At 34.8% G+C, this 27887-nt stretch overlaps 2 protein-coding genes across 3 annotated transcripts in view; both read right to left on the bottom strand.

Moving 5' to 3' along the window:
• OC90 (otoconin 90) overlaps positions 1-7819 on the bottom strand; it is a 43589-nt gene extending 35770 nt beyond the window's left edge. For both annotated transcript variants that reach the window (XM_074284728.1, XM_074284731.1), the window contains exons 1-3: positions 7574-7819; positions 1547-1612; positions 186-245 (exon numbers count right to left, since the gene is read on the bottom strand). In XM_074284728.1, coding sequence (XP_074140829.1) covers positions 186-245; positions 1547-1612; positions 7574-7628 — 181 coding nt within the window. In that variant the 5' untranslated portion in view covers positions 7629-7819. The remainder of the gene's footprint in view (positions 1-185; positions 246-1546; positions 1613-7573) is intronic.
• A 16664-nt stretch (positions 7820-24483) lies between these two features.
• The window catches only part of HHLA1 (HHLA1 neighbor of OC90), a 58158-nt gene continuing 54754 nt past the window's right edge, over positions 24484-27887 (bottom strand). Inside the window, exons 11-12 of the mRNA XM_074278049.1 lie at positions 27700-27782; positions 24484-26299 (exon numbers count right to left, since the gene is read on the bottom strand). Of these exons, the coding sequence (XP_074134150.1) occupies positions 26256-26299; positions 27700-27782 (127 nt within the window). The 3' untranslated portion in view covers positions 24484-26255. The remainder of the gene's footprint in view (positions 26300-27699; positions 27783-27887) is intronic.

The raw sequence follows: 27887 nt of genomic DNA, 5'->3' as shown, positions 1-27887 counted from the left end.
ATGTGTAATGTGGGTGGGTTAAATGACCTATAAGGTTCCTCTTAGTTCTAAATCAATGATTTTATGTTCCTACCTACATAAACTATCCTTTGTAAATGTTTTTTTAATGAAAGGAACTGAAGTTATTCCCAGCAGTTAGAACAATTGCCTTGATATTATCCTGACAAATCAGGGATTCAACTTACCAAAAAATAATGTTACACTTTCTACATCCTTAAATGCTCCATTGAAGAATGTGATGTTATCTAAAAAGAGAGGAAAAATGTAAAGTTTAAAAAATGTGTCATCGTGAAAAGAATAAAGTTTGTATAAAGATAAACTGCTATTTTGCTAGAAGCTAGAAAAGGCTTAGGATAGAGTAATAAAATTATCTTCTGTTCCCACCCTTAGGAAGGTAAGATAATTGATTTGAAAGACAGTTTAGGGGGAGTAGTCAATAACCTTGCAACTAAATAAGTGCCTGGGAAATAGAAAAAGGAAATTGATTTAGAGTAAAAAAAATAGATCATTGAAGAGGTCAATCATACAATTTATTGTTGTTTTTCATTCATTTTCAGAGGACCAATGACTCCTGCTTGAATGGATTTAAGTGAGGCAGAATGGTTCAAAGTCTTCAGCCTCATTATGTGTTCCAGAATCATCACATTCCAATGGGAGGACAAAACACCTACCTTCACCACCTCCATGGCTATTGGAACAAATTGTTCTCATCTGCCTGTAACACTTGGGGAAGTCTTAATGTTCTTAGGATAGACATCTGCCTAACACTCTAGTCTCTAGAATATGAAACAGATAGAATTTCAAGTCACATGGGAGCTAGGGATTGTTGCTGACCCATTGAGTTTTTATACTGGTTATAAAGTGTCCTGGATTTTCACAGTGAAAAAAAAAAACATCCAGCCCAGACATTTTGGGTCTTCTCAGACATTTCAGGAAGTTTGCTCTTTCCTGAGAAAGCTGAATCAACTACCATTATGGGTATAATCTTCAGAATGATAAAGAAAACAAGGGGGTTCAGATGTTTACCAGAACCAGAACCAGGACCAAAACCACTATGTATCCTTGCCCTGTAAAATGTATCTTTAAAAGATAGATAAATCTGGCTTAGCAGACAGAATGGTGAAAATTGCTTCCCTGTTCAAGCAAGGAAAAAGAAAGGTTGTTAGATACCACTGACTCGCCAACACATACCTGCAAGAATAATCAAACACTGGACTGGGGAATCCTGTAACTTCAGAACTGTAGACAGTCTGATAGAAATTCTACCAGTGGAATAAGTTGGGAGAATATTCCTACCAAATTTGAGAGATGCATATGGGGAAAATCATGGCATACTATTTACTAAGAGGCAGGATTTACAAGAAAAAGAAAAACTTCTAAATCTTTACAAAACATAATGATTGACTCCTTTACCATTAGGAAAAACAAACTTCTTTACCTGTCATATAGGAAGATTATTTTCCCTCCCTTTTCCCCTCATCCCCATCAAATCTCTTCTATTCCTTACTGAACCTAACTTAGTAAGAAAAATTCAAAAGATTCTCACTTATATTTCTTGGAAATCCTCGAGTTGTTTCCGATGGAAGGTCAGGTGTATCCCCAGCTTGTCCACCTATTTATGACAAAGAAAAGTCTTAAATGGTAATGAAAACTTTCCTACTTTGTAAGGATAGTGAAGTGAGGTAAGAGGTAAGAGATCAAATAGAATGGAAGCACATCTGTTTGTATATCAATGATGGGGTGTATATACAATGATGTAAAGCAATAGCCACATATATTATCTTGCCCCACTGAGCCACTTCTTGTTACCCGGAAGATCCTGTTGATCTATTCTAGATGATTTAGTAAATGTTAGAAATGAAATATACATATGTGTGTTTGTATCTCTATGTGTATACATATGCATATACATGTAAGTAGAAAATTAATAGATCTACACAAATAAATATATAAAGATATGTGTGTATTTGTAGATATCTGTACATATATCTAATATGTACACATCTATTTCTCTTTCTTTTTTTCTATCTATCTATTCAAGGATATGGAGGAAGGGAAGAACGAAGAAACTCAACCAAATCAGTCAAAGCATTGGAAAAGTATATTACTGTCTTTAGAGTTCATAATTAAGAAACGTAGAGCTGGAAGTGACTTCAGAGGGCATCCAGTCCAATACCTGATTAAGGTTAAGAATTACTGGAATAGTGGAAAAAATCTTGAATCTATATATAGTCTGACACATTCAATTCAAATACCAATTTTACTCTTTATTGCTTATATGATCTCAGGCCACCTTTCCTTTCCAGATTCAGTTTCCTCAACTGTGCATGAGACTAAATATTTTCTAAGATTCTTCTACTTCTAAATCCTTTTATAAGGATGACAAGTAACTTGCCCTTACCTTGGGCTTCAGTTTTTTCATAAATAGATGAAGAACTAGCCTCATTTCCCCTAAGATAGAATCCAACATCCTCAATGACTTGTCCAAGATTACATTGCTAGCAAATATGTGAGGCAAGATTTATATTGCTGCCTGCTTATTGTCATGGCCAGCATCATGTCCATTGCATCGCCTACTCAAACAATCCCATGACTATGTATTTAAGTAGGAATTTTGTCTAACTATTAGCAAAGACTTTCCTTCTGTAGGGTCTGTTTTACTGAGTAGAAAATTAATTTGTATTTAGCAGGAAATTTTCCTAAAAGTCTTTGCATATAATGGTTAATAATGATTTTTCTTGAGAATTATTCATCCTCAAGTTGTGAGGCAATAGATTGGGAAAATAATTATGAAACAATTAAAAATGAACATTTTAAATACATCTTCTTTCTTTTCTCTGTCTATTAATGTCCCCATCTGGCTGATCATTACCAGATAGTGGAGCAGACATTGGGACAGTCAATGGGCCAAGACAACTGGGCAAGTCAGCAGTATTTCAATATGCTTCTTATATCATATGGTCTAGAGGTCTGATGATCAATCAACTGGAGAGAATGTTGTTGAGAGGATGCCACATATCCTTCCCTGAATTCTTCCTTCTGAGAGGCAAAACTAGCATTAAATTTATGGCCAGAATAGAATTTCCAATTTCACTGGACCTTTCCCAAATGTTTATCTCCCTTTACCCTGGCCTATGATAATTTTAACTACCCTCTCTCCTTGAAACTATCACCAACAAATCAAAACAAAATAAAACTTCTTTGTTCTAAAATAAGTAGTTTCTTTCTGGGTAAGATAAATAAATGTAAGTGTGAGTAAAACTCCCTAGTACCAAAGAGTTGAGACATTCACTTTCCCAAAAGTAGCCTCTTCAAGTACAATTACGAGAGGATTGATCACTTTTGCCTTCTTAATGGGAAAATGGGTTTTAGGAATAAGAATTTTAGGCTAATTACATGTGAATACAGGTTTTTTATACCATTTGAAGGCTGATCATCTTATAGGCACAATATTTTAGATATGACATTATAAACAGGAGACACAATTGTTTGAATAATTCTGTAACTCATTCAAAAATGCATTTCCACCAAATAAAAGTGGTAAGGCATAAGGAATATTGCCAGTTGAGATGTTGTTGGTTGATTGATCATTTTTGAAAAGGATTAAAATGAACCTCTTTGTTGGGGTGACTGTGGCTGATCAGACCAATACTATTTCAAAAGGATCTACCAGGTGAGTGACTGCTATAAATACCTGTGCATTAGATACTTATTTTTTAAAGTATGTGAAAGATAGATTACAGGGGATGGAATTAGAGAAAGTGGTTGTGAATTCATTATAGTAGTCCAATAATAATGAGGGCCTGAACTAGAATAGTTACACTGTGAATAGAGAGAAGACAGATGAAAAATTTTTATGAGCACAAACATGACAAGACTTGAAGAGTGAGGATGAAGAAGAAAAAAAGTGACAGCTCTTGGTTATATTCAATTTGAGATGTCTCTGAGATAGTCATTTTGAAATAATTAATGAGCAGTTATTGATATGGGACTACAGACCAGGACATACTTTGGGGCTAGATATAAAGTGGAAAAGTTATCTGCATAGAGGTGCTATTTAAAGCCTCAGGAATGGATAAGTTCACTGAGTATAAAGAGAAGAGGACTTGGGTTTTGGGATACACCCAAACCTAAGATCCAGTGAAGAAGCAATCAGAATGGTAGAGGAAAACTAGAATAGAAGAATTGAGTCATGGAATATCCAGAGAGGAGAGCCTATACAAGAAAAGAAGGTGGTCAACAGTGTTGTATGTGAACATTAGTAGGAAAAAGTTGTGAATAGTGAGAGTGATGTCATTAGAGTTGTGTATTAAAAGATGAATCTGGCTGCTGTATGAAGGATGGGTGGGGGGTGAGATGCCCCAGAAAGATGGAAAACTGGATAGGAGACTATTACAGTGATTGGTGAGGAAAAAAAATCTTTTTACAATTTGGAAAATTACATCTCTATGCCAAAAGTGTCATGGAGTGCTCTTTCATCATGTTTTGAAAAAAAAATATAAACCTTTCCAGTGAAAAACAGTTCTTTATTGTGATTTTGAAAGAACCCTGTAAAATGCTAGTCAGTAGCACAAAGGTCCAGTAATAGCTTTGGCGGCTTTCAAATGCAGTGTAATTTCTCACAATCTGTTTAATTAGCATAAAAGGTACTGGTGTAAGAATGGCTGCTCTCCACTGAAGAAGCAATTGCAAAATATTATCTCCTACTTAATAATTACTATGTTTTAATTTTCTTCATGTGACTGATAATTAAATTCTATTCCATAATTCTAGTTGATATTATTACCAATTGGTGTTAATGAGAAATATCTTTTTTACTTCATTCCTACTTATTTTTAGTAGAGCAGCTCTCATATACTCTAACCATAGATCATAAATGTTTCCATCCCATTAAGATTTAGAAGACAATATAAGAGTATATTAGAGAGAATACTGCTAACGTTGGAGTGATGAAATCTGGATTTAGATTCATTCTTTGATCCTTATTGACTACATGAACTTAGGAAAGTCACTTAGCTGCCATGGGTCTCCATCTTATGATCTGTAAAATGAAGATATTATATTAGGTCATTTTTAGGGTACCTTCCAGCACTATCTGAGAATCTATCCTTGGGTTGTATGAATGAGCTAGTTCATATAAAAGAATTGAGATAGAGAAAAATAGAGAACAAAAAAAGAAAAGGTATAAGGGTAAAAATAAACCCATGGGATTCAAAATGGTGTTGGATTTATCAGTTGGCACAAGATGATAAGAGTAGAACACTAGACTTGGAATTAAAATGTAGGTCAATCCATCCAGTCAACCAATCATCACTCCAATCCCCTTAAAATAACTGCCCTTGTTGACAACATTCCCTGTACAGACCTAGATATCTCTATTAATCATCAACCAACCAATCAATAGCATTAGACTAGTGTGGGAGAGATTTTCATTTGTCAATAATTTTCCTTTGTAACAGTAAAAATTCACTATCTTCTGTTTCTTACTGGATCAGGGAAGGATTGGGGTTGCGTCCCTGCTATATGGTATCTTTTTTAAAACAGCCTGAATTATAAGCTTGTGAGATACACATCTCACTTCAATTAGTATGTGAAGGTGATTGGGGAGGTGGGGTAAGGGTACTAAGAACCTTAGTTTTCCAGAGTTAAAATGCATGGAGTTTTTAACCTTGTGCACAGATGTTCTACCTTCTTATCTTATGGAGTCAGCTGTAAGGGCTCTATTATCTGGCATATAATTCCTTTCTTTTGATGTTCTGGTTTGGAGAGTTTGTAGCAAAAAGTTATTCAGCTCTCTTAATGGTTAAATGATTTAACTTTAACCTCAAAGAACTATTCTACTACTGAAATTTCTCTGATTCTGGTTCAAAGAAGGAGAGAACAGTACAGTCTTAAGTATTTGGAGGAGGTTTTCTATTTGTACGCATCATCTCTGCCCAAATTAGTTGAGGGAAAGTACTATTTACTTATTTTGTCTTTGCATACTCAGCACCAAGAACAGTGCCTTGATTATATTTGTAAAGTCTAGACCTGTTACCTGCAACATAGGAGCATCCAAGTAAGAAGATACCTCCTCTGATATAAAGATGGGAACATCTTTGTAGCAGAAATAGAGAGCTGCCTGTTACTGAAAATTTAAATAAATTGACTATACAGTCAGTGTATTTCAAAAAGGGAAATTGAAACACATTCTTCCTGACTCTTCCCCTAGTTCTCATATTTCAATAGTAGGCATTTATGCTAATAAAGTATTTGTTGAATCAAATTGAATTTCAGAGATGGTGAGACTTGAAGGAACTAAATCCATGTTAAACTGAGATAGACAGAGCAAGAGAGAGGGATTTCTATGCAGAAAAAATAACCTAAATAAAAGCAGAAAGGTTTGAGGAAATATATTATGTGGAGGCATGGTGAGTATGTCATTGAACACTATAGAGATTTAGGTTTAATTTATTTGTCAAGGAAGGCTTATCTGGAAAGAAGTTTTAAAAATTCAGTTTTGGTGACAAGATAGAGAGAGATGAGAAAAATAAGATAGTAAACTAGACTGATAAATGAGTAGAGAAGATTTGTACAGTTAAAATTTAATTTTAAAACTATATAAGTTAGTGGTACTTTACATACATAACAATACCTAATATTTGTAGATTATGTCTTATTTTCCAAGTGCTATTTATTATTTTTTATAGTGCTAGAACTGTCTGTCAGTAGCCCAAGAGTCCATCTAGTTAAACCTTCTCTCCACCCTCCTACCATCTCATTATACAGATGTAGAAATTAAATCCCAGGAAAATTAAGTCACTTGCTTAAAGTCAATCATACAGTCAATGTCAAAGGCAGAATTTGAGCCTTCTGACTTTCAAGAGTATATCTTTCCATAATAGCACGCTGCCTTCTTTCACATCCTTCTTCTCATTTGATCCTCATCATCAAGCTGGGTGGTGATCAGGATAAGCATTATTGTCTCTCTGTTACAGAGAAGGAAACTGAGCTCCACAGTCTGTGGCTATATTGGTAAGTCATTTTTTGAAAATAGAAAATCTTGAGTTCTGAATATGACATTTTTCTATTTCATGAGGACCAGCCCAATTGTATTTAGGGAGGTTCATCACAAGGAATTTGGTCAGCCAATAAAATATTTTTTTTTCATTTTTTTCACAGAAAACTTTCACATTAAATCATTTGCTAGGGCATGAAGGATAGAGAAAGAGCCCATACCAATAAGTTCAGACACTCTTATTAAAGAATATAATTAAAATATTAAGGCATATAATCATGAGCTCTTATAATGTACCAATAGAGAGAGGTGCCAGTATAATTTCTTTTCTGACTTGAGACTGTGGACCTTCAGGAAGGTACAGGCCACAACTTCCCAAGTCACTTATGCCCATCTTGAATTTCCAAAATATATGAAAATATTTTCTGCACTTACACTTTCAGAAAAATACCACCTTTTTCTCCTCAGTCCCCCACCCCCTCATTTTCCCAGCAAAACTAAGATCTTAAAAGGACATTTTTTAAACTAGTTAGATATTTTACTCTATGTTGAATTTGAAAAAGGATATTCACTTACCAGCAATTGGCAACATCAACATACTCATCACGACAAATGTAAGCATGGTTTTCATCCAAAGAATAGAAATGAATCAGCACACTGTTGAATGAAGTAAAATGTGATGAAGAATATTTGCTCAACTCAGTTCAATTCAATTCAACAAATATTAATTATGCAAACCAAATGCAGACAGGAAGCCTTTATCAGTGGAATGCAGTGTAGGTCAGTAGAGGGAGCACTTGATTGCCTATCTGAAGCCTGTGCTCCAACCCTGGATCCTTGCTATTATAGCACTCTGAGACTTTCAGATAGATAATTCTCCACTTTGGGGTTCAGAGACATCCTGTCCTAGGAGCTAGAAAGTAGGACTTAGATTTGGGCTCAATTATCAAGCCTCAATTCCTCATCTGTAACATGGGGACAACAACACGTGCAGCTCACACAGTTGTTGGGAAGAGAGTACTTTGAAAACCTTAATTTGCTATTGAAATTTAGGGCTTTTCAGAGAAAATTTCTTCAGATTTAAAATAAGATTCACTCCAGCTCTACCATTGCAGTGTAAAATTTCTTCCAAATGTAATATATTCTCTCATCAAAGTTCTCTTTTAGCTCCTAGCAATTTTTGTTTTTATAATAAAATGTTTCAGGGACCTGGATATATTTCACTTTGGCACAAAATGCTGATAATACCGCGATAGCTATAAAATGTGGATAAATTTTCAGAGACAAGATTTTCATTTATTCATCAGAGATTTAGATCTGATAATGACATGCCCCCTGGACCTTGGGGGGTGATAAGCAAAGAACTCCCTAAGATATGGAACCTATATTATCATCAAGGACAAAATATTGTGAGTTCATGAAAGAAAGCACAGGATTCCTAATATCCTGAGAATGTTCTCCTCTGCTAGAGAACTTGACCAATTTTAAGAGAATCTGCAGACACTGGTGCTGTGGAACATACTCCACTGAGGAGAAAATATGATGCCTACCATTGTTGGACCTACTTTATGCCAAGAGTATTGGCAATATCAGATCTGGAATATTTAATTTAATTACATAAATTCCACCAAGTCACACTTTTAAATTGCAGAATGTTAAAGTTGTAAGAAACTTCAGAATTGTAAATTGTGATCATTTTTTTATTCAGTCCTCCATTTTGGATAGTACAGAATTAAGGCTCAGAAAGGTTAATTTGCTCAGAGTGACATAGCTAGTAAGATGTCTAAGACCAAATTTGAACTCAGGTCTTCCTGATTCTAGCCCAGAACTCTGTTGACTGAGTTATTGTTGTTGTTCAGTCATTTTTTCAATAGTATCTGACTCTTTGTGATACCATTTGGCATTTTCTTGGCCATGTCCTTCTCAATTTCATTTTACATTTGAGGAACTGAGACAAATAGGGCTACATAACTTGCCCAGAGTCACACAACCTTGAAATGTCTGAGGACAGATTTGAACCCAGAAAAGTAGTCTTCCTGACTCCATACTCAGTATTCTGTCCATTATACTACCTAGCTACCTCCTATACTTTTGCCCTTCTTGTTAAGACTAAGGTAATGAGACCACTGAAGCTTCCCTGTATCTCCTATTCCATTTAAATGCTTAATAACACAGTGTATAATTAATAAAATGGTTCACTCCAAAGTTACCATATACTTCTTAATTGGCAAATCTAATGGCCTTTTTTAGACCTCTTCATCCACCTTGAGCTCTCTTCAGTTTTTGACAGTATTAATCACTAATTACTCTTTCCTCCCTTGGTTTTCATGATACCATTCTCTCCTGTTTCTCCTACTTTTTCAGCCTCATTGGATGGATTTTTGTTCAGGTCACTAACATTAGGCATTTTATAACACCTTAACTTAGGTTTTTTTCTCTTCTTTATTCCCTCAATTGGTGATTTTATCAGATCCCATGGGTTCAACTATCATCTCAAAGCAGATAATTCCCAGATTTATACCTAATTTCTCCTAATTTCCAATTTCACATTTCCATCTCTTGTATGAGATGGCTCGTAGAATCTTTTTAAGTATTTATTTATTTAAAACTTAAAAGAAAATTAGGGAAAAACACAACAGGAAAGGAAAGACAGGAAAAAAATTGCCATGTGTCTAGAGAAACATCAGGGAGATTTCAAAATAGGCAACAATGAATTTCCATTTCAAGAAAGCACATACAACAATAGAAGACATTCTATTCATAACTGTCCATTTTTTCTTTGCTTCCTGATAGATTTTCTTTTGTTCTCTGCTGGGCACTTTTCACTTTATTCTTTTTCCACAGACATATTAAACTATAAAACAATTCATTGTCTTTCCTTCCAAACTCTTGCTTCTGAACTTCCCTGTTCTGAGAAATGATAATCCTTTAGTATTATCTTGAACCTTGGCTTTCACTCACTTCACAAATAGTCAAATCTTTTACTTTTTACCTTCTATTCACTCTTTGCTTGGACTATCTCTATAGGTTTCTAACTTATCTCTGTCTCTAGTTGCTCTCTGCCTGAATTCATCTTCCAATCAATTGCCAAGGTAATTTCTATAGAGTATTCTATAGAGTATAGAAGGTCTGACCATGTCAACACCTATATTTAAACTCTGTTTCCTTAAGCATTAAATAAAAATCTTCTGTCTAGCACTTAAAGGCCTTCTTAGTTTAGCCTCTTCCTATATTTTTTCTTAAATTTTATTCCCATTCACAGTCTAAAAGTCAGCTACACATGTATTATTTTCTGTTTCTCAGACAAGACAATCTTTGAATCCTATGCCTTTTCACTGGCTGCCCATCCATGCCTCCAATGTTTTCCCTCTTCGTCTCTCCTGGATTCCAGATTTGGCTAGAATCCCATGTTAAGTCTGCCCTCCCCTAGTTTTTCATACCTTCTGAAATTGCCTACCATCTCCTCTGTATGTTATCTCATATACATACAGATATTTGTACACTCTTTATCTTCCTCCATCAAAATGTGACCACCAGGAAAGAATTTTTTTTTTTGCTTTTATTTGTATCACTAGCACTTATCACAGTGCCTGCCATATTCTTAATGGTTATTGACTAACTGGATTAAAAAAATAATTCATCTCTTCACTACCTCCCTACATCCTCTTCCTTAAATTCTTTTCTCATGTCAGTGTTTACTTGGTTGTGGCAATCCCAGATTGCCCACATTTCCTTTATTTCTGCTTATTCATTTCTGTCTGATTAATTTGTGGTCAATCAAAGAAAAGGAAAACAAGAACAGTAGATCTAAGCAGTCCAAATCTTCAAATCATAATGAACAGCCTTCAAATACTTAAAGCAATTGTTCTATCAAAGTACTAATGCAATTATTTTGAATGCTTCTTTTTTGTAAAATAAGACAAAAATTAGCCTTCCTTCACAGGCAACATGGAGTAATACAAAGAACACTGGATTGGGAGTCCACAGACCTCAGTGTGATTTCTATCTCAGATGATTATTGAGTGACTTTAGGCAAGGCTTTTAAAGCTCTTAAAGCCTCAGTATTCCTATCCATAAAATGGAGATGATAATTTTTACTTTACTTACCTTTCAGGATTGTGGTGAATGCTACATAAATGTAAGAAACTGTCATTCCTTGTTTTTTCACCATTATCTACAGAGGTTGGGCAGCATAACAAAAAGAGTGGTGAATTTGGAGTCAGTGATGGCTGCCTTTAATTTACCTTGACTGTACCACCTTAAACAAGTGACTTGACTTCTCAAATTTTGTTTGATCATCTGCCAGAAGGGGGGTCAATAATCTTACATTACCCAATCAAAGAACAGTGCCTTCAAAACTTTAAAGACTATAAAAATTAGAATTGTTTCCATCTATCTGAGGGCTGGAAATATTCATGTCTGAATTAGGTATTTATTTCACATACTGAAACAAATGCTTACATAGACATGATGCAGAAACCTTTCATCCAGCTGGCCATAGTGAGTAGATTTGAAAAGGGAGATTTGTTAGCTTCTTTTGGCTCAGAACACCGTAGAAGAAGATGCCTATAATTCTTTGAAACCTTCCTCATATTATTACACAGAGTCTGGCACAGAGTATTAGAACTTAGTGAGTGTTTTATCCATCACTATATTGAGATGTCCCCATTCTCCCTCAATGACACTCAACTCTCCCGTCTCCCCATCCCATTCATTATATCTACAACCAACAGTAGCACATGAATCAAAAATACTTACCTGAATTGGCTTATTTCAGTACAGTCGGATGGATGATAATGTCTATGGACAAAGTCAGGACTAAGTGATTTATACCCTTACCCCCAGTACAGGTGATTACTCTCTAAGCCAACAGCCCCTACTCATTTGTGAGTGAAACTGCTCATAAAATGTCAAAACATAATTGGAGGGAGGGGACAGAATAATCCAGACTGAAACACTCAGGGCTCTATATTAAGCAGCTCACCTGCACAGGGCATTGGCCAGAGGGACCCCTGCTCAGATACCCTGCCACTAATTAGAAAACAATTGATTCTCTGTTCTCTACCTTCCTTCAAGGCTTTGAACCCTAGAGATAAGACTCAGGTTTAGGAATGGAACTGCTTAGTGATTAAAGGTGGATGAAAGGCCACACAACATGTCCCCCTTCTTCTTTCAGCTGCTTTATCCACAAATGGCTACATCTGATATCAGTTGTTATTTCGTAGGGATAGCCTTCAGGCACCAATCTCTGTTGACAACAGGAAAGAGCTGAGCAGTCTGACTCAATGTTCAATCACCGTTTTTCTATCAAAGATCCCTTAAAGATTCCCCCTTAAACTTTAAAGGATACTAGGACTTATCAAACCATCCATTTAGTGGAAATTTCCTCCTTTATAAAGGAACTAATGCAGGAATTCTTTAAACAGGTAGCTTTCCTAGGACATTCAAGGGTTTATTCACAAAGATAACAATTTCAAATTCTTTATAAACTGGAAGCAAAGACATTATTTCAGAAGAAATAACATTAATAAGACATAAACAAATAAGACAAGAGAATTTGATTTATCAAAATTAATTTTATATGAAGAAAATAACAATAGTTTTATGTAGGAATTAAAGGCTTGCAGAGCTGAATATTATTTCATTTGATGAAGTCTTATTTCATTTGATGCTCATAAAAGCTCTGTGATGTAGGTGCAGTTATTATTCCTACTTTACATATGAGGAAATTGAAATTAAGTGACTTGCCCATATAATCTAGCTAGTAAATGTCTGAGGTAGAATTTGAAATCAGGTCTTTCTGACTGGACCCAGCACCCTTATTCGTTGGATTACCTGCCTTCCATGTTTTCATTTTCAAAAAGCTCTTGATTTTCACATATCCCCAAATATTTGTTGTGATCTTTAAGAGTTTTCTTCCCCTCCTGTTGATCAGGAAAATAGCCCTAAGCTAGTGGAATTGCTCAGTTCCAGGAGATTCCTTTTTTCCTGCTGATCCTGCTGATCACAATACCTCTTTTTGTCCTGAATGATCACATACATCTCGGATGGGGAAGGAGTGAAGGAACCCTGAAAATGACCACAGATTCTTTTAAGGAATTTCTCATAATGTTGTGGCTGATAATCTCACTGTGATGAGTAGTTATTATCAAGACAGAATCATAGAATTTCAGAGATGAAAGCAAACCCATTTAATCCAAACTATATACTTGAAAAAGAATGACCATTGCAACTTAACTGTCAACCCTTGCTTAAAGGCCTCCAATAAGACCTTACAAAAAGAATGACCATTGCAACTTAATCCTCAACCTTTGCTTGAAGGCCTCCAACAAGACCTTGCACCACTCACTGTGGCTCAGTGTGGCTCAGTGTGCCATTCAATTTTTGAATAACTTTAATTGCTGGAGCATTTTTTCCTTTAGATCAAACTTAAATTTTTGCTTAAGCTACCCAGGTCTGCCCTTGAGAGTTAAACAGAACAAATGTAATTTCTTTTCCATTTGTCGGGCCTTTCAACCATTTAAAGATAGTTATTATGTTACTCTTAGGATAAATAACTTTAGTTTGTTCAATCAGTCCTTAGATGGCATGTGCTCCAAGCTATTTATTATCCAGATTACATTTATTTGGATACTGTCCTGCCTGCTAATGTAATTCTGAAAATGTAGGATTCAGAAATGAACATTAGAGAATACTTGCATTTTTACCAGGGGACTATTCACCTTCTTATTCTAGAAACTAATTTTTTTTCTATTATAAGTTCAATAACCTTTAGATTTTTCTCCAGATAAATTCTTCATTTTATTATCCCTCTGTAGTATCTCAGAAGTTTATTTCTTTATTGGATTGCTTGTGGTCTTGAGAAGGGAGGAAATGGGGGAGGGAGGGAGAACAAAATTTCCAAGTGAGATTGCTCACACAAAATCTTACAGAAATGAATGCTGAAAACTATCTTTACATGTATTAAAAAATAAGATAGTATTTCTTGAACCCAAGAGTAAGCCTTAATATATTGAAATTAATTTTATTAGATTTAGAATAATATTCAAAGTTTACCAATATTTTCCATTTTTTTCTTTAAAAAATGACAGTATTTGCCCTTCCCTAGGCTTCTAGTATCTCTTCTATGCTAAACAATCTTAAAAATATCACCAGCAATGGTTGAGCAATCTTATCTAGAAATTTTATCAGAACCCTTATGTAATTTTCTTGGACTCCATGGTTTGATTTCATCAAAAGCATTTAATTGCTCTCTTTAATTTTCTTGCTTGAATATCAATATAATTAGCCATTTTCATTCTTTTCTTTCTTCTTTAAATATTATTCTCAAGCAGAGAAAACAGGTACAAGTTAATAATTGGATAGCTCTGTTTGTTTTTTTTTTTCTCTCTCTGTTTTCAATTAATATTGTCCATTCTACCCTGGGTAGCAGGCAGAAATACCTAGTTTCATCTTCATCTGAGACTTTATCTTCTGGTCTGTCACCTACCCTAACAGTCTTTTTACAATTGATGAGGGGTCTCTTCTCTTTGGACCCCTCTTGGTCCATTCCTCCTCCCTGCCTTGGGTGAACAGAAATTTACAAGGAAGTCTGGTTATGTTCTCAATAGCAGTAGGTGTTTATTGATTTTGTGGGAACCTTTCTGTGATCCAGGCTAATTTAGTAGGCTTTCAAGTTGCCTAGTCTTTCAACTCTTTGGTATTTGATGGCTTCCCTTTAGTCTGTTATTGTGTGTGGTCCTGTGACATCAAGATTTCTTACTAGAACTCTTTCATGCGGTGAAGAGCTTAACAGTGATCTGTTGTTCCTCACAAGTTTGCCCATTAGATAGGATCCCTCTAAATATCTACTCTTCCCATTCATGTTGTTTCTCTTTATGAGAGAATATTCCCTGGTTTTATGGGGACACTGTTGTTTGTTCTTGTGAGAGCTTTCTTTTAAAAAATTGTTTTCTTAAAAATATTTTAATGTTTTTAATTTTTTAGGTAAAAATGAACATTAATTTTTTATGATATTTCCATATGAGCCATGTTGATAGAGAAAAATAACAAAAAGGAAAAATCATGAAAAAGAAAAAAAAACAACAGAAAAAAAAAGTGAAAACTGTATGCCCCAATCTGTAAACAGTCTCCTCAGTTCTTTTTCTGGATGTACATGACTTTTTCCATGCAAATTTTGTTGGAATTGCTGAATGAATTGCTGAGAAAAGCTAAATTTATGATATTTGATCATGCTGTTACCATATACAATGTTTTTCTGCTTTTCCTCAGCATCAGTTCATGTAAGTCTTTTCAGTCTTTTCTGAAGCCAGCCTATTCATCATTTCTTTATATCAGAGCTTTCTTGAGCTAATGCCACAGTTTTTTTCAGCTGATCTTATGATTCTTCCACAAATACCAAATGGTATAGTCAAGCCCTGTGGCATTGTTCCTGGCAAGCGTGTGTGTGTGTGTGTGTGTGTGTGTGTGTGTGTGTGTGTGTATTTTTTGTTTACTTCATTTATAGTTGGCAAACAGGGAACTCCTGACTTCAGTTTTAATGTACATCTACCTACTCTGTAAGCAAAGCCGATCTGCTTCAGTAATATATTCTATTTCCCTTTCTCTTCCGCCTCTTTTATTTATAAACCCTTATAATAAAATGTTTGATTTTATATTAATTTTTATCAACTGCTTTCCAGCATGTATTTTAAAAATTTTGTCAAAAGAGAAGGCAAAAAGGAAATATTCAGAATGAAGGTGATAAAAATGAGATATCAATTTTAAAAAAAGGGAGAAGGGAGAGAAAAAAAAAACTCACCCTGGTTCCTAGATATTTTTGCATAAGTATAATTTCTTAATAATCAATACAACATCATTTCAATTTTCATATCTTGGTTTATTTTGAATTAGGTATATTAATCCAGAGTCATATTCCAAGTCTCATCCACTATAGTCTCAATGCTACTCAAGAAATATCAATTTACCTCTTTTGTGTTGTGACCTCTACTTCATTGTACTTAAAATACTGTCTAAAAGTATAGAAATTTGTGCCATTTGAAACCTGAATTATACTTCTGATTCCTTTTTTACATTTTTGTCTATTAGCTTCCTAATGTCTATTTTCCTTCCCGTGTTATGATTTCTGTAGTATCTAGTTTAATACATATTTGTACACACACACACACACACACACACACACACACACACACACACACACATTTAAATGTGTAGTTTTCTTCCTCCCTTCTCTATTTTCCTTTTTTAAAACGATCTTTCATTTTTACCATCTTTATTTTTGAATACTCCCTTTTCTCTTCTCTCTCTTTTTTTTTTCTGGCATTGGGACCAGGGCTGCACCGATGTGGGCTGCACCGAACTGTGTGCCAATTCCCATCCTAATGCCACAGACCTTTTCTGCTGATCTAAGTTGTCTTTGGCTAGAAAATGTTCCACTCCATCTTTTTGTATGTTCCGATGCTTTAAAATTTTGTTTAGAGTCATTATTTAAAGGAATTTGAAGAAAGCTTGGCAACTTCCTGCCTTAGTCCGAAATCTTGGCTCCACTCTCCCTTTTGCTTTCTTTTTTGATAAAAAAAATTAAAAAGAAAAAAAATTAGTTTAGCAAAACTAACTAATATATATATATATATATACACATACACACACATATATTATATATATATATATATATATACATATATATATATATATATATATATATATATATATATATATATATATATATATATATATATATATATATATATATATATATATAAAATTAACTCATATATATGAGTTTCAGAGTCCAGATAATTTCTACACTCATTCCCTATACCTTCACACACACCCCCCAGGCTGGGGTTAAGTGACTTGCCCAGGGTCACACAGCTAGGAAGTAAGTGTCTGAGACCAGATTTGAACTCGGGTCCTCCTGAATTCAAGACTGTCGCTTTAACCACTGCACCACCTAGCTGCTCCCCTATACCTTTTGAAAGAAGAAGAAATACATTTTTAATTTCTTCTCTGGGATCAAGTCCATCATTATAATTGCATAATATCCTAGATTTTTGTTGCTTTTTTATATGAGGTTTTTGTATTCATGTTGTTATTTTCCTGTATCTACTTGCTTCTCTGAATTCTTTATATGCATGATTTCTTATGGCATGGTAACTCATATGCCATAATTTTTTTTACTCATTTCCCAATCTATACTAAATCATATTTAGTTAAAAGTTTTTAAAATAAATTTGTAAGATACTAAGCAAATAGATTCTTAATAGTTTTTGTTAGGTATGATCTTTCCCTGGCTAGGAAACTACAATTCTTATATTTTAAGTTATTTCAAAAATCCAAATCCCATTCTCATAACCTCTGATTTGCCTCTAAAGTGTTTCTTTTTAATTGTATCTCATCTTCAATGGGGAGCCCAGAAGAAAATAACATCTTTGTTCCTATGTCCTTTAGTTCCTTGTCTAGGACTTTATAATCATTAGTAGTATTTTTCTGGTTTCCTTTTGGAAGTATCATTTGTGTCCATATACATCATCAAAAGTGGGTAGATGCCATTTGTTTTGAAAAGTCTAGCAGAACATGGTGAAACATGCTTTTATCTCTGCTACATGGAGAGGCTAATGTTGGTAGATCTTTTCAATTCAGGATTTCTGGTCTGAATCAAGGCTATGGCTAATTGAATGTTCATACTCAATTTGGCAACAATATTGAAGTCTTTAAGAGTTGCTGCCATCAAGCTACCTAAGGATGGGCAAAGTAGAAATAGCCCATAGTAGAAATGGAGCAAGTCAAAGGTCCACACTTTGTAATTAGATTGGTTCTGTGAGCTGCCCTTCCAGCCTGGGCAATATAGAATGAGCCAGTCTCCAATTTTTTTTTTAAGTTTAGGGATTTTCTCTGTTAGTTTTTGGATACTGGGAGACAAAAGACCTATATTGCTACCAGAATAACATATAATTATTTCAGTTCCCCTATGACAGGGAGTCAGAGACTTCTAGTAATCTTTTCTGAAAGTAATTTATTGTTTCTTAGCTCCAAGTGTTCAATGGTTATTTTTCTCCCTTCCTCTTGCATTTCATATTCTTCTGTTTTCCAAACTCCTGACCTGGCTTAGAATTCTTGCCTGCTACTCTATATATTTTTCTCCTTGATTTTCAGATTATAGGCCTTTTTTATTTTTTTTAAAGATTCTTTCTGAAATCCTGGAGTGCAGAAAGGCATTCCCTGAATCTTGTCATCTAATTTTTACTATGAGAATTTGTAACATGCCCTCCTGGCAGTTACTATTACCAGTCTGTCCTAGGCCCAATAGAGTACCTTTGACCACTGACCTTTGCAGTGTCAACTCTATCCGGCTTGCCTCCTCTGAGGCTTTCAAAGGTCTCTGGCCATGATCTCTTGAATCTATAGTTTAATAACCGGTAGTGCGCTCAAGAATAGCCACATGTAATCTTAAAAGCCTTTATTATACCTACTCACATAATGCCATGACTTAATGCCCTGACTTGTTAACTCCCTAGTGAACACCTGGTCTGAAGACCCACATGTTCACTACCAAACTCTTTACCTCTCTGGGCTATTAGCTTGGCTCAGTGACCCCAGGCTAGGGAGCTAGGTTAAAGAGAGCGACTTGCTGTCTACAGTGGGCTTATAAAGGGCCTGTGAGGTCACACACACACAGCCAACCAGTGAGAGAGCTGTCACCCATTACAAAGCTATCTCAATATGGCCAGGATCCCACCCACATGGCAGTCCTATATCCACAGAGGTTACTTCTGGGGAATTCAATCTCCTGTTGCACTGGGGCCACCCATTTAAAGAGCCCTTACAAGAAGTAGTATCAGTCACTTTTATTTCTCACAGTCAATGAAATAAATAATATTTCAATTCAATGAAAATCAATACAAAATTCATTCTACTGTCCAATATTACTGATGATAGCTTTTGGGAGGCAGTTTTTATTTTAATTTTTTTTTTTCCTGAGGCAATTGGGGTTAAGTGATTTGCCCAGAGTCATATAGCTAGGAAGTGTTAAGTGTCTGAGATCAGATCTTGAACTCAGGTCCTCTTGACTTCAGGGCTAGTGCTCTATTTACTGTGCTACCTAGCTGCTCTATTTTTTCTTGTAAATAGTATTTTATTTTTCCCCATTATCCAAAAGATAGTTTTAAACATTCACTTCCATAAATTTTGAGTTTCAAAATTTTCTCTTTTCCCTCTTTTCTCTCCAAGATAGCAAACAATCTGATCTAGGTTATACATACACAATCATTTAAAATATATTTATATTTTAGTTATGTTGCTAGAGAAAAATCAGAACAAAAAAGAAAAATCACAAGAAAAAATCTCCCCAAAATGAAGACAAAATGCTTCCATCTGTATTCAGTCTCCATAGTTTTCTCTCTAGATACAGTTAGCATTTTCCATCCCAATCTTTTGAAATTGTCTTGAATCACTGTATGGTTGAGAAAAACTAAGTTTATCATAATTGATCATCACATGATGTTGCTGTAACTGTATACAGTGATCTCCTGGTTCTGCTCACTTCAAGCAACATTAGTTCATAGAAGTCTTTCCAGGTTTTTCTGAGAATTACCTACTTGTTATTTCATATAGAATAATAGTATTCCACTATATTCATATACCATAGCTTGGGGTATAGGGAGACTAGAACTTTTAGGGTAAGAGCATTCACAGAACTCATACCTGGGTAAACCATTTCGCAGATGGGTTAAACCAGGTTGAGGTTAACCAAGTGATCTCTAAGAGATCCATTCATAATATAGGTCCATAAACCAAGACAATATTATGAAATGCAAAGTGACACTACTGGGTCTGTATCCCAAAGAAATCATAAAGGGGGGAAATGAACCCACATGGGCAAAAATGCTTGTAGCAGCTTGTTTTGTGGTAGCAAAGAATTGGAAAATGAAAAGAAGCCCATTAGTTGGGGAATGGCTGAACAAGTTGTGGTACATGAAGGTAATGGATTGTTACTGTTTTATAAAAATGATGATGATTTTAGAAAGACTTTACATGATTTAAATGAACAGATGCTGAGAGAAAGAAGAAGCAGGAATATATTGTATACAACAACAGCAATAATGTACAATGATCAGTGATTACAGACTTGTTATCTTAGAATTTTCTCAGTGATTCAGTGATCCAAAACAATTCAATGGACTTTGGACAGAAAATGTCATCTGCATCCAGAAAAAGGACTAAGGAGACTGAATGTAACTCAACAGAGGCTATGCTCTTATCATTTTTTTTTCTGTTTTTTTTTCTCTCATGGTTTTTCCCTTTTATTCTAATTTTTCTCTCCCAATATGATTCATAAAGAAATGTGTACTAAAAAAGTTAATATACAGGTATAATCAGAAAAAAATAATAAAAAAAGAAAGGTGTAAAAAAATAAAATAAAATCCTAGAGATAAAACATCATCATGAAGTGTCCTCCTAGCAATTCACAAGCTTTTAAACTTTGTTGAGGGTTCATATTTATTCACACTAGTTTTAACGAACACCCAAACCCTTTGGATTTCTTCCTTAAAAGATTAAGCTATGTTTATTATTAAGTAATATGTGTAACATACATTGAAAATCTTAAAGTATTATATAAATGTAATTCCATTCAATTAAAGCAGGTAAAGTAGGAACAGCATATATTTTTATTTAATATATTTTTATTGTTTTGCATCTACATATAAAAGTTTTTTTCTTTTTACATTTTTTCTGATTATAAATGTATATTGTTTTTAAAAATACACATTTATGAGAAAAATCAGAACACAAAAAGTGAATATAGTATGTGTTGATTTACATTCAGTCTCCATAATTCTCTTTCTGAATGAAGATGGCATTTTCTATCCAGAGTTATTAGGATTGCCTTGGATCACTGAATTGTTGAGAAGTTCCAAATCTTTCTTAGTTGATCATCACACAATCTTGCTGTTACTATGTACAACGTCTTCCTGATTCTGCTTGTTTCACTCAGCATTAGTTCGTGTAAATCTTTCCAGGCCTTTCTATAATCAGCATGTATTATTTTTATAATCAATTACATATTACACACAATAAAGATGGAAATGGTTCATTTATTTAAAATAGAAAAACAGGGTATAAATGCAATGACAGCTAAGAGAACAGATGTCCTTCAGTATTCTGAATTCATGATACATGTACTACCTACTGCTTTTTCCCACCATAGATTAAATTTTTGCTACATCTTGGCGCAATTTTGCTAACTCTCTGCAAATGTTTAAAACGCCTCCAATATGTTATAAAAAATTCATATCTCCCTTATTAAATTGTCAGGATTTTTTAGCTCAGCTTTTAGCTAATTAACCAAAGAAAGATCAAGTCCATAAAGGAAATTCATGTAATCCTTGTCTTTTTTCATTAAAAAGTCACTAATAAATAATTAGTAACTTCATTAATAAAGACCACTGCTAATCCCCAAACATAGCATCTGAAGCACTTTTTTCTTTCAACTACAGCATTTCCTGGAAACTCTGGATCCACACATACACATAGATGGACTTCAACCCTCATGTGACCTAGCTTCTTCTTCTTTTTTTTTAAACTTTATTTATTTAATTTTATTTATTTATTTTTTTTATTATAGCTTTTTATTTACAAGATATATGCATGGGTGGTATTGCAGCATTGCAATTGCAAAACCTTTTGTTTCAATTTTTCCCCTCCTTCCCCTCACCCTCCTCCCCCAGATGGCAGATTGACCAATATATGTTACATATGTGAAAGTATAAATTAAATACAATATATGTATACATGTGACCTAACTTCTTAAATGTCTCCCCTACATATCTTTTGTTCTTTCTACTCTTTGAACCTTGAACCTAATTCTATTAACAAATTTCACCACCTTTTATAATCACCCATCCTTCACTTTTTTTTGAGACTAGGTCTTCCTATTTCGCCGAGTAGAAGTAAAATAGCTACTCATAGGACCAACCCACCACACATGTGTCTAGGAACTTTGCCCTGTTTCATTTGCTTCTCTTTAGGTAGCCTGGTGGAATGACTTTTTCTGGAAAAATATTGACACCATATTGAAAGCAGATGAAATCAATAAGATTTAGTCCTCCTGTAGTTCAGAACTCTTCAATTTAAGTGATAGACCCATCTTATCCTTTCTAGTAGGAATAATTACAAATGTAGAACACAACGTCTGGCTTATGATCCATTTTTATTAAAATGAAGAATTACACAAAGTGAGAGATGAGTTGTCAGGAAAAAATATGACTGGAAAAAATACAACTCTCTTATTTATAGTACTAAAGTAGAAAGAATAGCTTTAAAATAAATAATTAAAAATAATCTTTATATAAAGGTTTTTATGTTTACAAAGAGCTTTAGGGATATGATCTCATTTGGTTCTTGCAGTAGCTTTGTGAGGTAAGAATATTATTATGCCCACTTTACAGATGAGGAACAGAGATTTGGTTAGAGATTAACACATGTATATTGACATGTGTAATATATATACATGTATATAAATTTTCTATCTATTTGGAAATATGGATATGGCAACAATATAGGCGGATGCTTTTTATTGTTCTATCATCTTAATTTCCAAATATAGCCCTCTTCCTCCTCCTCACTTCAATGAGCCTTTCTAAAAAAAGATATGAAAAGAGAAAGATTAGGAAATCAGTTCAGCAAAACCAACTAATACATTGGCCTCACCTAATAATAAATGCAGTCATTCATATCCATGGTCTCCTACATCTGCAATGAAGAAAGAAAGATTCACATTCTCAATTCTATGCTCTCATTTCCTCTCCTAGGTCAGATTTGGTCAATTCACAAAATTCTTGTTGCATTTTATTTGTTCTTTCTGTTTACATAATTGAAGTTATTGTGTGAATGTTTTCTTGACTCTACTTACTTCACTGCGTTAGTTCATGTATGTCTTCCCATATTTCTCAAAGTGCATCATATTTGTTGTTTCTCATGGCACAGCATTATACTTCAATGTACCATTATTAGCCCATTCTCAAATCAATGAGTGCTAAAGACAAAGACTATTTGGTTCAATCTTGCTTGTTTTATACCTGAAGAAACCGACATCCAGAAGAGGTAATGTGCCTTACTTGGTAATGGATTAATAGTTAGGATTTGAACCTATTGCTTCTGATTTCAAATCTATTGCTATTTCTACTATAACATATTGTTGCTAGGTCTCTCTGTGGGTCAGTATTTTTACATGAACCTGGGAATTTTGTTCAGGAGCGATAACAGGATGAAAAAAAAATTTGCCTTTACCTTAGGTTGCTCTGTTGGTAGAAAATTTGGCTTTGTCTCTCACAGAAAAAAGTGGTTGAGGATCTGGGAACATATTGATGAGAGCATCAAAATTGTAATAAAAGGCCACTGACTTTTGAGTCAAAAAACCTGTGTTTGAATTCCTCTCTTCCACTGGAAAGTAATATAATTTGGCCAAGTCCTTTCATCTCTTGGAATCTTGACTTCCTTATATGTAACATTAAGACGTCAGAATCAGTGACTTGTATGACTTGTGTGATTGTATGTGCCAGGTCTTCCCTAACTTGTCAGAGAATTAGAGACATGGTTTTTTTCCTGCTCTAATATTTAGTAACAATGTCTCTTAAGCAAAGTTCTTCTGGAAGAGGGATAACTACCTAACATGAAGATTTTTGTCAAAAAATTTAATATAATAAAAAGTGGATTCCCTTGTAAATCAAAAGATCTATGAAATGTACTTGACCATCCAGGTGAAGGTAAAGGAAATTTACTTAGAAGTTACAGGAAACTAAAATTCAATTCCTTTGAAGGCTGAAATTTTGACGGTTCATATTACCCAGCAGGAAAAGAACTGTGAGGTGAATCTGTGGGTTTCCTATTTCTAGAGGGGTGTTCCCTCTGTCCCAAAGAGTCAGGTGGACCATCTATTGATTGATAGACCAAGGATATAGTAGAGAAGATCCAGGCATTGGGTATGGGGTTGGACAAAGGGATAGTTTTTAATATCCCTTCCATTCCTGAATTTTTTTATTCTTGGGATGGCACCTAGTATCTTCACAGACACACCTGCATGTGTATGAGTACACACACATGCTCACACATACAAATAAACACATAATTCCTGGGTTTGTCTGGGTTATTTAAAAAAAATTATTAAAGCTGGCTTTGTTATCCCCTCCCATACTTGAAATGGTTTTGCTATGCAAAATCAAAATGTTCAGAAATATGTTGATTAAAGTTTGATTCCAGTTTTAAGGCAATATAGCATCAAGACAATAAGCATTTATTAAGTTCCTACTATGCACAAATCTGGAGAAGAAAGCAGCAAACCATTCCATTTTCTTTGCTAAGAAAACTCTAAATAGGGTCACAGAGAATCAGAAATGACTGAAAAGACAACTGAAAAATATATCAGACATTGGGCTAGGAGAGACAGACTTTATCCTTCCTTTTATTTATTTTTTCTTTTATTCCCCCCTTCAGTTTAAAAAAAAGTTTCATTAATGGCTTTTGCTTTTATATCAGTCATTTCCAGATATGCTTTAATTTATGCCAGAATTAAACAGTCAGTCAACAAGCATTTATTTGTATTTACCATATGCCAGGCACTAGCTAACCTCTGGGGATACAAAGATAAAGATGAAACATCCTTCAAGCAGCTTACATTCCCATCCTTCAAGCAGCTTACATTCCAAGAGAGGAAACAATATGTTCATATATGTTTATATATAGAGAGATAGAGGTCCTGTACTTTTATGGGCATATATAACTCCTGGGTAATAAAGTCCTTTCTCTCAATTCAGGCAATAAGCTTCTATGCCCTTTATAGTTGTAGAGAGCTACCTAAGGCGATGAAACTTAAATAATTTGCCCAGAGTCAGACAGGTATTTGTGTATCAGGGACAGGGTCTGAATATGGACTTGCTTTGGAGGCCACCTTTCTCTCCACTGCATCACACTGCTGCTCAGTATATATAGAATATCTATCTGTCATCTGTCTCTGTCTATCTATGACTAAGACACATGAATAAAATTTCTACTATCTACTTATCATCTCTCTATTTATCTCCCTATCAATGACTGAAACAATTGAATAAAATCTGTATATTTATCATATATCCATCTATCTATCTATCTATCCTCCTTTCTTTTTTTCTATCTATTCACCTATGCATATGTTTGTCTCTGTATCACTCTCTTATTTAGATAGATAGATTGCTAGATAGAACATTTATTATGTGTGTCATTTAAATGTTAAGTGTTGGAGACACAAATACAAGTGAACAAGATAGTCTTCCCCTATAGAAAGAAAAAGCCCTTCCTATCATTTTAATGGAAGAAGACAACACATAAAGATGAACTAGAAAGATGGGGAGAAAAAGATATATATTCATTGGAAATGGGATGGATGAAGATATAAAACTAAAAAAAGGTACTTTTGTGAGAGAGGATGCTAGTAACTCTGTGTGTGTGTGTGTGTGTGTGTGTGTGTGTGTGTGTGTGTGTGTGTGTGTGTGTGTGAAAGAGAGAAAAACAAAGAGACAGAGAATAGGAGGGGGATGGAGGAAGGGGAAAAGGGAAAAAAGGAGGGAGAGAACAAATTGGAATTACTAATTAAATAAAGCAACAACTTCGATGATCACTCCATTTGACAATATATGTAGCATTCTGTCCCTGGTAATCCCTCTCTGTCAAGGTGAGGTGATCCATATCTTCTCAAACACATTTTATCTTAACTAGAGCACCAGACCAGGATCAGTGCCATTTTCTTTGGGATTTACCTCCTTAACAATAACATGAAAACAAAGGAGAAATCTCTGACAGACGATTTTAGAGAACCTAGGAATGCATTTCTGTCCTATCAGCAGGTCTTGATGTCTTGAGATATTGTGAGACACCAGTTTCTAATATAGAGGTGGGGTCACCTTCTCAGGCATTTTGACATTTGTCTTCTGTGCCCAAATGATCTGCCTGGGCCTGAGATAACCACAAGACTAAAGTTGCTAGGTTTATGAACATGAAATAGGTTGGAAAACTTTTTTGTGTTTTCTTTTTAAATAATCTCTTGGCTCCCTGTCTACAGTGGCCTAACATCAAACACACCTGCAAGAGAGAACAAAGAGCTGATTAAAAAATAACAGCAACAAAAAATCAGTTCTTGGTGGTGATCTTGCTGAAACTGTGGACTAAGGAAAGCAGCTAAGGAGGTGGAATGAATTCATAGCTCTGCTTCAGTGGTTCCCTTGGGGCTTCAGACAGATGTGCAGATATTTGAAAGACATTTTTGCTTTAAGGCTGAAAGAGAAGAGGAGGGGAAAAAAATCACCAGTATGGAACAAGGAGAAGGAAATGCAGTGTGTCTGACTGAAGTGATTCTGGGAACAATGCCAGACTTAGTGTGCTCCATCCATCATATACTGAGGCAGTGGGATTGTGGAAGAGGATCTGTATATTAAATTGAAGGCAAACTGAACTAGCTCAGATCCTGCCACTAACAATGATAATTTCCATTTATGTAAGTTTGAAGGACAATATACATACATGCAAAAGTGTGTGTGTGTGTATCTCCTTATTTGATTTCTACATTAGCCCCAGGAGATGGGCACTAGTTGCCTCCTCTTACTTACAGGTGAGAAAACTGAAATCCTGAGAAGATGTCATCTGCCTCAGGTCACATAGATATTAAATGTCAGAGGCAAGATTTAAACTAAGTATTAGCGGACCTCAGATCCAGCACACAATCTACTTACATCAACTATTTACTTCTCAATTAAATTTCAGATGTTTCTTGAAGGATTAAATTGATGCCCCAAATTAAGCTGCAGTTGAAGAATCCTGGAATCACAGACTCTTGGAGTTGGAAGAGGCTCTTTAGTGGAACTCCCTACCCAGTGCATGATTCCTTGTATAATTATTCAGTCTCTACTTTTTATTCTGTAAAGAATCTTTTGCTCCCAGGTTATTCAATTCAGTTACACATTTAATAAGATCTCATTTAAGTGATATCTTGTATGTATGAGATAATCTGTGTAAAGTGCTTTGCAAACCTTAAAATGCTACACAAAAGGTAGCTCTTCTTATTGTTATCAGAGACACTGTAGTTTAGAGAATAGAGCTGTCCTTGGTCCCAAGAATACTTGGATTCAATTTGAGCTTTTCACATCAATTAGCTATGTAATCTGAGCAAATTCCTTAGCTTCTCAATGTTCTAAGAAACTCTCTCAAACACCAAGTCAGAGAGAAGCTGACCATCTATTCCCTATGCTAATGAAATGAAGTCTGTTTCTATGGGAGTTGTGTTATACAAAGCCTTTCTTGGTAATGATATTTGTTGTAACTAAAGTAACTAACTAAAGTAAGTAAAGTAAGTGTTGATACATAAAGAAGATCCAACTCACTTCCAGTTGATCAATGATGGACAGAAATAACTATACCCAGAGAAGGAACACTGGGAAGTGAATGTAAATTGTTAGCACTAATATCTATCTACCCAGGTTACTTATACCTTCGGAATCTAATACTTAACGTGCAACAAGAAAATGGTATTTACACACATATATTGTATCTAGGTTATATTGTAACACATGTAAAATGTATGGGATTACCTGCCGTCGGGGGGAGGGAGTGGAGGGAGGGAGGAGATAATTTGGAAAAATGAATAAAAAAAAAAAAGTGTTGATAGGTAGTGTACTTACTGTGGGAATGAGCCATCCTTGTCACTCTCTGACAGATGTAGGTTGCATTTCTCAAGAACCAGGAATAGTACTCAGTGCAGAACCTAGAGAGTTAATATAAGTCTGAGAAGAGACAAACTTGCAATAGCTAGCAATTTACATTTAGAACAGCCTGGGGAGTTTAATTTAAAATATGTAAGGTTGGGCCT

The sequence above is a fragment of the Sminthopsis crassicaudata genome, chromosome 1 (genome assembly GCF_048593235.1).
Source record: "Sminthopsis crassicaudata isolate SCR6 chromosome 1, ASM4859323v1, whole genome shotgun sequence".
Classification (NCBI taxonomy): Eukaryota; Metazoa; Chordata; class Mammalia; order Dasyuromorphia; family Dasyuridae; genus Sminthopsis; species Sminthopsis crassicaudata.
Note: the sequence above shows the minus strand (reverse complement) of the source record. Positions and strands in the feature narration are given on the sequence as shown.